At 36.7% G+C, this 12,994-nt stretch overlaps 2 protein-coding genes across 3 annotated transcripts; both read right to left on the bottom strand.

Moving 5' to 3' along the window:
• Positions 1-45: 45 nt before the first annotated feature.
• LOC147550874 (protein XRI1-like) lies at positions 46-2,831 on the bottom strand. 2 transcript variants are annotated; one of them, XM_086668932.1, is made up of 9 exons: positions 2,552-2,831; positions 1,889-1,944; positions 1,664-1,786; positions 1,429-1,550; positions 1,219-1,282; positions 1,025-1,124; positions 892-932; positions 722-802; positions 46-628 (listed from the first exon to the last, which is right to left on the bottom strand). In XM_086668932.1, exons 1-9 carry the CDS (start codon positions 2,572-2,574, stop codon positions 360-362), a joined length of 879 nt encoding a protein of 292 aa, XP_086525058.1. In that variant the 5' UTR covers positions 2,575-2,831; the 3' UTR covers positions 46-359. The 2 variants fall into 2 exon arrangements, with proteins under 2 accessions (XP_086525058.1, XP_086525057.1); XM_086668931.1 differs by having other exon boundaries at positions 1,025-1,127; positions 2,552-2,794.
• Positions 2,832-4,685: 1,854 nt separating this feature from the next.
• LOC147550873 (ubiquitin-associated (UBA)/TS-N domain-containing protein) lies at positions 4,686-10,311 on the bottom strand. The gene is made up of 12 exons (XM_086672345.1): positions 10,214-10,311; positions 8,724-9,236; positions 8,348-8,443; positions 8,034-8,110; positions 7,383-7,462; positions 6,973-7,033; positions 6,754-6,821; positions 6,532-6,613; positions 5,988-6,077; positions 5,808-5,885; positions 5,490-5,609; positions 4,686-5,106 (listed from the first exon to the last, which is right to left on the bottom strand). Exons 2-12 carry the CDS (start codon positions 9,028-9,030, stop codon positions 4,930-4,932), a joined length of 1,236 nt encoding a protein of 411 aa, XP_086528471.1. The 5' UTR covers positions 9,031-9,236; positions 10,214-10,311; the 3' UTR covers positions 4,686-4,929.
• Positions 10,312-12,994: the final 2,683 nt, after the last annotated feature.

Here is a 12,994-nt window from a genome sequence, read left to right as displayed (position 1 = left end):
CAGCAAATTATAAGCAACCAAGAACTAGATAGTAGAATCAAACCATTTATTGCAAGATCATTATATATTTGTATTAAACATCCAAATTTTGTACTAATCAAACAAACTTTTCACACTATAGATGTATGATGGAAGTACAAACAGTATTCACCTAAGACAAAAGGGTAAGAAGAGGATCTCTGAGACATCAAATCCTCATTCTAGTTTTAATTGACATTAACTGTATGCACTTCCAATATAAACACATTAGGTGTAAAACAAATTCATAGTAAAATTCCGACGATAAAAACGAAAAGTACTTTCAAATCCTTTAGAAAAGTTAAGAATGAGAGAGAGAGAGAGAGAGATGTATATTATCTTTAGCCTTTTGTTCTCATGATGGTAATGCTGCCTTTCCCTCCTTCAGTGCGAATCTTTGTTTTGACGACGACAGGTTTTCCGGTGATAGCTGAAGTAGGGTAAGAAGGAGATGCTTCTTCCTTGTCATGCTTTGGAGGTGGAGTGAGAATTCGCTCGTTTATATCTTTCAACGTTACATTTCCATGTAACCCACTAGGTTTAATGAGGTCGAAAGGATAAGCAACCGAAGAAGTGAACTTTGTTGGAGTCTTCATGAAAGATTTCCTGCCTAAAAGCATTTAACATTTCCTACCTAAGCTTTCGAAAGTTTCTCGTGCTATAAAGAATGAAATGTGTATGAAAAGATAGTACTTGAAATTACCTTTAAAGACTCTATGAGGTGGTGGAGTTACACATTGTTGCACAGTATCGGCTTGTGTTTGAGGTTGAAAATTGCAATAATCTAGACAATAGAAATATATCGGGATATAATTCCAACCAAAGAATACTATAAAACAATACATGAATGAATAACGCTACGTCTTTGCACACCTGAAATGTCGAGTTGATCCTTGGTAACCCCGGAAACGTTCCTGCATTTTAAATCCAAGAATTTATCGATATGATTAGTTTAAGGTGTCAAAACACAAAAACATAGCACTAAAGTTCGAATATAGAAGCTTACATATCATTCGAGTTCAAATGCATTGCCCCATCACTAAAGCAATTCGAGAGCCAAATATCAGACAATTGATCCAAGCTCTCATTGCAGGAGACAGATCTATCTTCTGATACAAATCATATAATTAGAAACTAAGAACGTATAAGTTCCTTATTTAATATTCATTTGGATACAAAAGTATTTGAAAAGAGACAGACCTGAATATCCTGAGACCAACTTCTGCTTTCCGGGTAGAACTCTTGGCATTGACCCCACCCTATCCTGAATGCGAAGACGCAAAAATTGTCCAAAGTATCAACTAATGTATCAATTTGGGAACTATATATAGCTATACAAGTCACCATGAAAGCCCAATCAATATATGTTTTACAACATTCATGGAACGAAACCTATTAGGGGTTGCAAACCTTTGGTTTTGTGAATGTTGGTTCATTGCAAGGGCTAGGATCATTATCGAACTGTAACATCCTCCTTCTCTTTGCTTGAGGATAATGATCTCTACACTCTGCCACACGTTTATTCACGCTTCCTGAAATCCGATACGTCAACTTATAACAGTTTCAAAAGTACGGGTCAAACTAGGTCTTAAAGCAAACAATTCAGGCAAAACACACAGAGAGAGGGACTGAGGGAGAGACATACTTGCACTATCTGGAACATTATAAGGCAAGTCCTCGCGGGACTTGACAGGTGTTGGTTCTTCGAAAATATAAGAGAACTCATCTTCGATCTGGTCTAACCCATCCAATAAGCAATTTGGAATGGCTGTTCAAAGCAAAACAAAATACAAAATGGATCTAATCCTCATTAAAGACATTCCTTTAGTATCCCTTACAAAACTATCTAAAGAACATCAACAAGACTTACTAAGATCAGTATCCTTCCCGAGATAATTATCGTCGCGCTCCCATTCACAAAGCCCACTGCTCCATTTTACAAATAACAAATCAGATCATAAAATTGAAGGAGAAGATTGATTATTCATGAAAGTAAACAAAAAAAAAGTGAACTGCAAAATCAATTAACCAAAATTGAAGCTCAAGCTTGATCTTAAAGTTAAACATTAGCACAAGGATTGAAAGAATTTCAGTACTATAAATCATCCCTAATCTTACACTTCTTTTTATATGAATCCACAAATTAAAATGCATTGTGATAGGCATGATTTTAGCATTTGGATCTAATAACTTAGAAATCAGATTCTAATTTCCTTCTAACATAACAATTGAATAGAAACTAAAACCAAATCTTACTTATCTAAAAAGAAAATGAATCCATGAATTGAACCATAAAATCTAGAACCATAAGAAATGACCCTTAAATTGAAAATCAAATCCATCAAAAACCCATCTCACAAAATCAACATTTCATCCAAATCCAAGTCCAAACCCCCACCAAACCCCAAAAAGATAACAAAAAATTAGAAGAAAAAAAAAACCCAAATCATGAAATGAGGTTATCAGATGAATCCAGTAACCAAACCCAAAAATTAAAAAGAACCCAAGTCCCCAAATCTAAGTTGATACTCACTTATTATCGTTAGAATAGTCCATTTGGTAACTGCAAGTAATGAAGGAGGAAGAAGAGGGTAAGGGGAATAAATCACTTATTTGTTATACAAAAACCATCAAAACTAGCCGTTGTTAATAGTGGACTTGATAAATGTGTAATGAAATCGCCAACTAGTTTTCCCTTTTTCTTCTTTCTTCTGTCTTCTTTATTCTTTTTGGTTTTTTGCTACTTTCTCTCACTAGTTTTTATAGAAAGAGAAATATCAGGAACCCCATTAGAGAAGGGGTGATGATGCCCCAATGTCCGTTGTTTATGGGATTATTCTTAATCAATTTTTAATTACTTTAATAAACCAAATCGTAATAATTTTGGCTTTTATATGAGATTCTTATTTTTGGATACGCCAAAGTGGACCCATACAATTTTAAGTTTCTTCTTCATTGGTTTGGTTTAGTTGAAGAAAGAAAAGCAACCAATGTTTGATTTGATCACCCTAAAGTGTTAAATCAAAATAAAATCGAGTTATTATTATTTCGTTTCAGTTCGAAGTAATCGATAAAAGTGTGGATACTAGAAATTACACAAATATTACTTGGTTTCTGATGTTTTCCTTTTTCTGTTCATTTTACCGTTGCATAGATACAAAATTGGTCTACTAGAAATGTTTCAATGAAGATAATTACTATATTTGTTGTTGATTTTTTAAGATCATCTCAATGTTCGTTATCAATATTGTATGAATATATGTCTTTAAATCTCGCAGAATCAAGAGACAAAATAAGTTAGCCTCGAATCATGAAGCGGAAAATCAAAATAAGTTTAGACTGCCACATTTGATGAGTTACGACTAGAATGTAACGGATACATAACATTGTTACATAACACGTGCAACTTCTGCAGACTCGAGCCCTTTGGAGACTAATTGTCTATTAATGACGGTTATTTTTGTCCATTCTTTATTTATTTTAACGTGCATTACATTGTACGTCTTTCATTCATTTGTTGTGCACAAAACAATGAATGGTATACTGTGTGAAGTTTTGTGACGTTTGAAGCGGAAATAGATAGTCTGTGAGGCACATAGTAACAATCGTACATGCAGACTAAAATTGTTTTCTTAGAACGGAATGCGGATATAAATAAGTCAAACTATTAACTTCAAGGGCAAATTTGGATTGAAGTGATTGTAGTTTCGGCATTTACATAGCAAGTTGGCTATTCTAGCATCCATGTCCTTCATAGACTAAATAGTTAAGAATTTACTAAGAAACAAATTGATTTGAAAAATACAAATGATTACATTTTCATATCCTATATTTGTTTTGGTAAAGTAGAATTCATCCCTCTAGCTTCTCAAAACCACACAATGAAATCTTGTGTTGGTACACACTCTTCCTCTCTCTATCTCTCTGCCTTTGAATTTATGGTGATGTGGTCCATGTGCTTACTAGTTCCAGGATGAAACTATCAAACCGAGACCTAATATTGGAAGAGTAGCTAATTTTGGTGATCATTAGAATACTCTGGCTGGTCCAGTCCGACCAACTATCCGCCTGAGCCCATCACATATCAAGTAGCCGGGCCGGATAGGGGTTGACCGGGTAACGAAAAAAAAAAAAAACATTCACATTTGACAAGAATTTTAGTTATATTAATACAACATAAGATCCACAACCTATAGTTGCAGAGAGATTTGAATATGCAATGATGAGATTTGAATTAAAATTTTAACCTCATTAGTATAAAGTAAGATCCAAACACAAAGTTGGAGAGATATTTCAACTATGAGACGAGAATAAATACTTTCTCCAAGTGGTGAACTTAGCGGAGACAAATGAACTTAGCCAAGACAAAGGTTATACGATAGCTCATTCAAAATGTAGTCAAATCCCGATTTTGGTACCCGTCATTAAGGACAATAGGGCCGAAAGGTCTGGTCACTCAGTCAGGGTCAAAGACCATGTTCCGAATGCTAATTACCCGTCTGGCGTACTCGTGGTCTTTCCGGACTCTGGTGACCCATCTGTGTAGCGGGCATCAGGTCCGGTTTGGTAGACCTAACTCAGACTAAGCTCAACTGAAATGACTGAGAACCGCTTCTTAGAAACAAAAATTTCAGAAAGATAGGTCAGTCAATCGCATCACCTGAAAATGTGTACAGCTACCAAGAGAAGCTGAATTATTTGAAGATATTAAAGGCAAACAACATTCTAATTGAACTTACAGAGATTGTATAGCAGTTCATGCTAAAGGGGGGAAACAAAGTAAGAGACTCCTTTCATGGTGTCAATTGTCCAAAGTAATCTATTTCTCCAGCATGTTTCATAATTTTCAAATTCATCGAGTCAAATAGAACAAGGAGGAGTCATTTACGAGAAAAGTTGTCCTCTCCTCACTCAAAGAACTCCAAAGAAGGGATTAACTATAGCAGAGTTAAGCTCAGATCCAGCTGAATGCAGAACTGCCATGTCCACCTTCTCCTTGGGAAGGAATAAAAACTCTCCATCTTCGATTTTCTCAAATCCACACACCTCTAAGAATTCAATGCCTCCTCTTAAGCTACCAACCCTATCCTGTGAAAAGCAAAAGATGGCAATAACCTTTAAGTGAAATGGAATGAGCTGGTTTTCCATGAAGGCGGATATAATTCCGTGAAGGCGGATATAAATCCATCAATATGCATATGTTGGTGTATGAGAAAGGGAAAGAGAGAACGGGTTGTTTGCTACAATCTTGATGAAGCATTAGACGATCCAACAAAGTTTTGTGGGATTCTTATTTCAAGGTTAAGAATATGGCCGACTTTTTTAGCATATTGAATTATCAGGTAATCAATCAACTAGATTTATTTATCAAAGCGTAAGTACTGGAAAACGAGACTACGGCGAGGAATTTATGCCTGAAAACAACAATCACGTTGTCTCCCAAGATTATTTATTAATGAGGGAGTTGATACCTGGAAAGTTTGGTTATTAAGTCGAATCTTTCTGAATTTCTCCTCATTGGGATTCTTTGCAACATTCCCCATATATGTTAAAAGAGTTTGGAATGCCCTCTTAACTTTAGCATCATCATCCTGCCACATTGAAATAATCACATTTTTGCTGAACTAATTACATCATACAAATTTACAAATCTACCATTTTGAAATTTAACATGAAGGCTGAATAATGCAGTTATGGGTCTTTCTACTAGAGAGTAGGGATGTAATTTGTCATTCTACGCGCTTACTAGATGTTCAGAACTATCGCATCAACAGATTAACTGGATATACCTTGTGAGTTTGCTTGAGAGATCGCAAACATTCTCGCATTTTCTCCACCTTGGTGACAGGCTTAATAGGGAGGAAAGTCTGCAATTTACATAGAACAGGAGATGCCCATCAACTTGAAATTCCGATTAAGGAAAAAAAAAATTATAATGTGTGGTTCCCAAATTATTCAGACTGCCATACCTTCTTTTCCTGCACCACAGAAGTAGTTGCTGCAGGTTTTACAACAGCAGGGTCTTCTGCTGGAAGTCCAAGCTTCCGCCTTCTTTCTGCCTGCAGCAACATAAATAAATAGTTGAAGGGTGAAATGAAAAGAAGCAAATTCTTTGCTAGTCCTACAAAGACTTCACGAAAAAGCATTCATATTAAGTTGACAAGGTTCAATACTTCAATTAGCAACATAAAGAGATAAGAGATGCAAAATGAACAAACAGAATCAGCAAGAGTAGAAAACAACTTCCCAAAATTAATGTAAGGAACCAAAGATATTAAATTCAAGAAACTGACCTATGGCCTATAATGTCACCTTGGTGTAGATGGGGCCATATGATTTAATTTTTTTTTTTTAAAGCCATATGATTTAATTTGAGCAACTACATGCTAAAAACCGACATGCAAGCAATGGCCTCAAAGCATTTGAAATCATCAACAAAGAAAAAAACTGTAGATCACATGAACCCGCATTTATAACTTATAACAGCAAATAAAAGGAACGTTCAATAAAGACCTTATCTTCCTCCAACTTCTGACGAATTTTTTCTCTTGCTCTTTTTTCTTCATCTTTCTCTGCTTTCCTCAGTGCAATTATTCTGCAAGAGCAAAATTTCCACCAAGGTTAAACAGACACATGGAATGCTGAAAAAGAAGGGAATCTGCAATTACATGAAGAGTGCAGTAACAGGAAACTACAAACCTGTCAAGCAAAAGCAAATACAACATTAAGACATACCTTTTTCTTTCATTATCCTCCTCAATACGCTTTGCTTCAAGAAGTTCCTTCCCTGCTCGAATTCTCTCCTGCAATAAATCTTACAACTATGTTACTACACTAGTATAAGAACATCCACTGCTTGACGCAACCGTACAACCTTTAAAGAATGTAACATGGCATAACAAATCATAAAGATAAAAAACATACTCATAAGTAAAAAAATTGTGCAAAAGATACCTTCTCTCTTTCTCTTTCCATTCTCTTTTCTTCCTCTTCTTTCTTCTTGCGAGCTCGCTCCCTTATAGATGATATATTACGAAGATACATAAGAGAAATGATGGATAGTAGAATTAGGAGATGACTACAAACAGTTAAGGTTTTGCAGAAAAATATTATTTCCTCCGGAATAAAACTCAAATTCCTTATTTAACCATCACTCCTAATAGGCCACATGCGGCCGCATAAAACAGTAAATCTTTTTAAGTTTTTTATATAATATTATTGATTGAGAGTGTAAGTGATTAGTTTAGTGAAGTTCTTGTCTTGCGCAAAAAAACAAAAGTCAAATTCTTCACCCCTTTCTAGTTTACGTCAGAGAGAGAGAGACTTAGCAGCATAAGAAGGCAACAGATTTTTGACGAACGAACCTTAGTTCCTGTGCTTTAATCTTCATTTCTTCAGGAGTAAGAGATGGTTTGGAAGCCTGAACTTTTGCGTTGACCGACACCTGAATGTCCTTAAAAGATGAGAGAACTATTTGCAGAAAACCCATAGCTTAATTTTTTTATCACAGCCATGTGTGTCAGACACCTCTATACCTTTCCTAAAGACATAAGTAGAACTCATAACATGCTTCCAACATGGTAAATTCTAATAAAATTAATAAATAACTAAAGGAGACATAAAATGCCAGCAAAGATCTGGACTACAAGAGAAAATACAGCATGTTCAAAATGGATGGATGACAAAGTCCAAACACCATATATGTGGTACGGTTATAATCATGTAACACAAGTTAAATCTAAATCCAAGCAAAGTAAAAAATTAGACGCTTAAATATTTTTTTAACTAGTAAACTACGACGTGGTACCTAAAGGTTCCGAATGTAAGATATTGGATCTATAAACACCAGTAATGAGGCATGAGATCCGGAACATAGTGCATGAAGGTTCTTAGTAACACCTCTATGTCCTCTAAGTTAGCAATGTAGCTTGCTAACTAAAGTTTTATCCTACACATTTCTATATACAATAACCTAGAAGACCACAACCATGAAAACCTATATGAATACATCATACCATAGGCATCTGATCAATATCTGGGTCATTCTCATGTTCAACAATCCAATTTACAGCAGCCTCGAGACTTGCATTACCTGACACAAAGAAAAGAAAATTGAAATTCAGTTTCAAATATACCCAAAGAGCACAGACTGAAACTTGACACAAGTTAATCACAAAAGCTTTTTACTTCAAGCGTCGGTAAGGTTGCTTTCCTCGTAAACTAGTATTTAGTAGTTACTAAGAGAATACTATCCACATTAAGAAGGATTTTAGGCTTTTAGCTTGTACTTTAAGATGAAAAAATGGCATTTTCTAATAAATGACCTTACCAGAAAAATGAAGTGCACGTGTTGCTCGAGCTGCAGGAAAGTCCATAGCTTCAAGCTCTGCAAGCAAGTTCTTATCGACTTCTGGAACAACCAACTCTGCAAGTTGAAGGAACATAAATTAATGAATACAGACTCAACTAATCACGAAAATATACTCGTAGCTGATCAATAAAGTTGCTTATGTTTTGAATTTCTAATCAAAACAGTTTCAAAGTTCAGCATAGTAACTGACTTTCAGAGTAAAGAAACCCTAGTTCTACAATCTGTATCATGACCTATGTTGCGGAAAATCATAGATCATGAATTGAACAATTGAAATTCAAGCAATTAAGTCATCAACAATATAAAACAGATCAAAAATTGGGAAATTTCTCACCTTCGGACTCGCTACTGCCACCAGCATCTCCAGAATCAACTGAAACCTTCGGAAGCTCTAAAGAGATCGGATTTGCGTTTTCAGAAGTCTTATCAACAAAATCAACATGTCCAGTTCTCTTGGTATGCAAATCAGTTTCAGTTTTAGATCTACAAGGTTTACCACAACTAGTACAAACAAGATTGAGTACGGCTTCAGTTGATTCAGAGAAATTCGAATGAGAAGTTAACTCAGCATGTTCTTGAGCTTCTTCTACTGACTTGAGAAACACTCCACAATCTCCACATTTAAGAGAGAGACCCGCCATCAACGACAATCTTAGGTTTTCTGATTGATTTGATTCAGTATTGGGGCTAAGAATATGAACCCTAAAATTGCCCTTTCGTTTTTTTTCTAAATTATGATTCGAGTAGTTATTATATATACCTTTCGTCGATTCACTGGCAAGTATTTATGTAAGTGAACATTTTACACGTTTCCACTTCCGTGAATAGAAAATTTCTTTACCCGTCGCTAGGGGTGGGAATCGGGCGGGTATGGGCACCCGCGGGTAATTCTAAGTCGGGCTCGGGCGGGTCGGGTAAGTTTCTCCTTTGCCCACTCGGGTTCTCGGGCGGATTCGGGCGGGCTTTTTTGAAATCTCCTATGATCAAAGCCCGCCCAAGCCCACTAAAGCATCGGGCAAGTCGGGCTTCGGGCAAATCGGGCATCGGGTTTCTTTATCTGATATTTTTCTACCAGATCAAGAAACTTTAGAAATTTGATATTGTTCAAATAAGCTTCTCTAAACAAATTGATACCAAATCTTTACAAAACTTATAAATCAAGAATGAAAGAAATACTCAGATTCCGTAACATAAGAAATCAACAACTGATATATAGATCTATATATGCAAACATGAGACTTGGTTGTCTTCCACTTTTTTTCTTCTCTTTGTATGTTTCATTAGTTCTTCTTTGTTCTTCCTTCACATCAAAATAATCTTAAAATTTAACCACTACATAGAGATGGAAGATGACCTCAATAACTTATTTAATAGAGAAGAAGGTTGGCACAAGAAAGTCTAGTAAATAAGAGAGAAACGGCTAGAGAGACAACGTAGATTATTTTTCTCTCTCTATGCTACCGAATTTTTCAGATTCAATGTGGTAAACTATTAGGGTTGCTTCAATGTGTAGTTTATATATCTTGGGAGAAACCTTAAATCTACTTTGGGTTTATAGTGAAGTATAATCGACACTCAAAGTGATTGGCATCTATAGGCACCCGTCGGGTGAGCATATCGGGCTCGGGTATGGGCGGGGTGGCGGGCAGAGCTTTTCACCCGCGTCCGCCCACGAAAAATCATCGGGCTGGGCGGGTAGTACCCATCTTCGGGCGCGGGCGTCCATGAACATTGTCGGGCGCGGGCGTCCATGAACATTGTCGGGCGCGGGTAAACGTGACGGGTATCGGGCTTTCGGGTAGTATTCCCACCCCTACCCCTCGCTAAATGTAAAATCCTGGGACATCGGAAGTTGATATTGCCCTAGCGGTAGTGCATCTATTAATAAAGTTAGTTGGTTGTACCGGGCCAACAACACGCTCACGAGCCAAAATTTTTTGAGAATTACTAATACGGGGTGTTTATCTGATATGTTTGAGTAAGAAAATGAAATTACATTTTCATTTGATATTTTGAAAATGTGTGTTCGTTTTGTCTAACTACATGGACAAACTATAGTTCAACAAAAAAAAAAACATGAACAAACAAGTTTGTGTCACCTCCGACGAGACTGATATGATACTTGTATGTGGATGGTCCATTCCACCTGATTTCTACCCCTGAACTACTCCTAAAATTCAGTGAGAACAAAATTTGAATCTCAATAGAGGTGGAAACCTATAATTTACAATTTTATTATTGATGGTATAAATAACTGTTTGCAAGGTATGTTTCCAATCCTTAACAAAAAAAAAAAAAAAAAGGTATGTTTCCAATGTCTCTGACAGAAACTATCCACGACACGCACTATTGAATGCTCTGTTAGGACATCCGCCCGAGCTCACCCGCTTATATAGTCTCACGAGACTAAAAAGAACTTACATTAGCCTCAGAAGACTAAAAAAGCAATAAATGACTAAAGCGTTCCGCTTGCCTTTGTGCATAAGTACACCTACTTAGGCTTATGTGGTGCTCTGCTCGCCCGTGTGCATAGGTACACCGACTTAGACTTTACGTCGTGGGATCCCAGGAGCGAGATTGCATATTTGCCTTTTGATGGACCTCGAGCTTATAAAAGGTATGAGATTGTTGGAGCACAAAAGTGCCACATTGATATGTATGTGTCCGAATCAATATGTACAAATCATGTCAGGTATTATTGAAGCACAAAAGTGTCACATTGGTATGTATGTGTACAAATCATGTCAGGTCTGTAAATATAGACTCAATGTTCGATGAAAAACGAAACAGCTAGAAATTGGTTGTTCGAACTTGTGGTACAACTTCGCAACTGAGAAAATAACAGTTGATACAACGTAATTTTATACCAAACAACACCAACAAATTCATCTCAAACAACACAGGATATCAAAAAATTACTACAACCAAAGAAAGAAATTGAAGTAAATGGAAAGAAATAGGGTTAATTTGACATTGACCCCCATTTATAATGTGATATTAGGACTTCACCCCCAAAATCAAAACTGTTTAGGCGTTAACCCCCAATTGCTCTTTTTCCGTCATTTACACGTTAACTGGTCAGTGTGTGAGTCACACGCGTGAGTCGTGACCAAACTGCCCCTCGTACCATCCTCCATCTAATCTAACGGTCACCATCTCATCTCCCGATCAACGGTCCACATTGAATATTTCAATATAGCTGTTGAATTATGTTTCCCAAAACTACCCCCACAAGCTCCCAACGGTAACAACCCTAAAAGCTTATAAAAAGCAAGAGATTCAATCGATGGATGATGAAGTTTTGGGAGGGTTGAAACCTTAAATTGTGTTCATTGTTTCGAAAACGATGGCAGGAGGAGCTAAGTGTAGTTCATCATCTGAAGTATACACTGATATCTTCTATTTTCGGTTGGGGGTCCTTCCCTAATTATCGTATTTACAGTGGGGTGTTATCTCAACTGTTATGTGCAATTTTCGTTTTCAGGAAGTCATGTGTCAAATTTGTGAGATGAAGGCTCATGTAGCTCTAAATTGCCCTTTTCTTTACTCCGCATGTACGAAGAGAAATTGTGATGGCATTCGAAAAGTGATGGTGTCGAGTACTTCAAGAAACCCCGGAAGAAAGTATTTGAGATGCCAATACCTCAAATGTGAATCTTTTCAGTGGCTAGATGAAGCCATGCTTGAATATCAAACTCAACGTGTGAAACAACATCGAGTAGTGGGTTGCTATGGTTGTGGAGATCCAAGTCACTGGAAGAAAGATTGCCCGATGAATAAGAACCAAGGACAGAAGCAAAGTAACCATTCTCAAGCTCAAATAGTGATAACAACTACTCTTGAAGAGTTTTGTAACAAGTTTAACAATGTGAAACTTTGAAGTATGTAGGGTACCCAAGTATGTATGTATGAAGATGATATTGAATAAGTTAGAAGTTAAAGATTAGACATTTGTAGCAACTCACATTCAAAAGGTTTGAACTTTACAAAAAAATTAAGATTCAAAACATACCCAACTTTTATAGCTCCAAAAGTACATGTTACATAAACCTAACAAGACTTAACATAGTTCATGTTAGATACCTAACACATCTTCCTTAGTTTTCAAACCTACTGCTCTTCACAAAATGATCAACTATCTAAACATAACCATATTTCCACAAAAAAAGAGCAAAATCTATAAGTATGTTCTTCACAAAATGATCAAAATGATAAACCCAACCTAATTACTTCTTCCCTGCTTTTCTTGGTTGTAACTTAGAAGGCCTAAATACTTGGTTCATTGGTATTGTTGGTGACCTGCCAAAGAATGTCCTGCATCCTGGATTTGCTGTGGATGTTGATGGTTGGGTTGTGGATGTTGATGGTTGAGTGGTGGTGGACTGTTGTGTAGATGGTGTAGCACCATTCATTCCCCTAGGCAGAGTTGGTGGGGGTCTTTGTGGTTGTGATTGACCACCCTTGCAGGTCCTACTGTTGTGACCCACACCACCACATCTCTTGCACTTCTTTGGCTTCTTCTGGCTGGAAGGTCCTTCATCTACACCTCTCCTCCTTTGCTTCTTTGGCCTCCCAGCTGGCCTAACTATGATGGGTGGAAGCACT

Source organism: Eschscholzia californica, unplaced genomic scaffold (genome assembly GCF_041429995.1).
Source record: "Eschscholzia californica isolate CP2 unplaced genomic scaffold, dmEscCali1.0.p SCAF_3, whole genome shotgun sequence".
Taxonomy (NCBI): Eukaryota; Viridiplantae; Streptophyta; class Magnoliopsida; order Ranunculales; family Papaveraceae; genus Eschscholzia; species Eschscholzia californica.
Note: the sequence above shows the minus strand (reverse complement) of the source record. Positions and strands in the feature narration are given on the sequence as shown.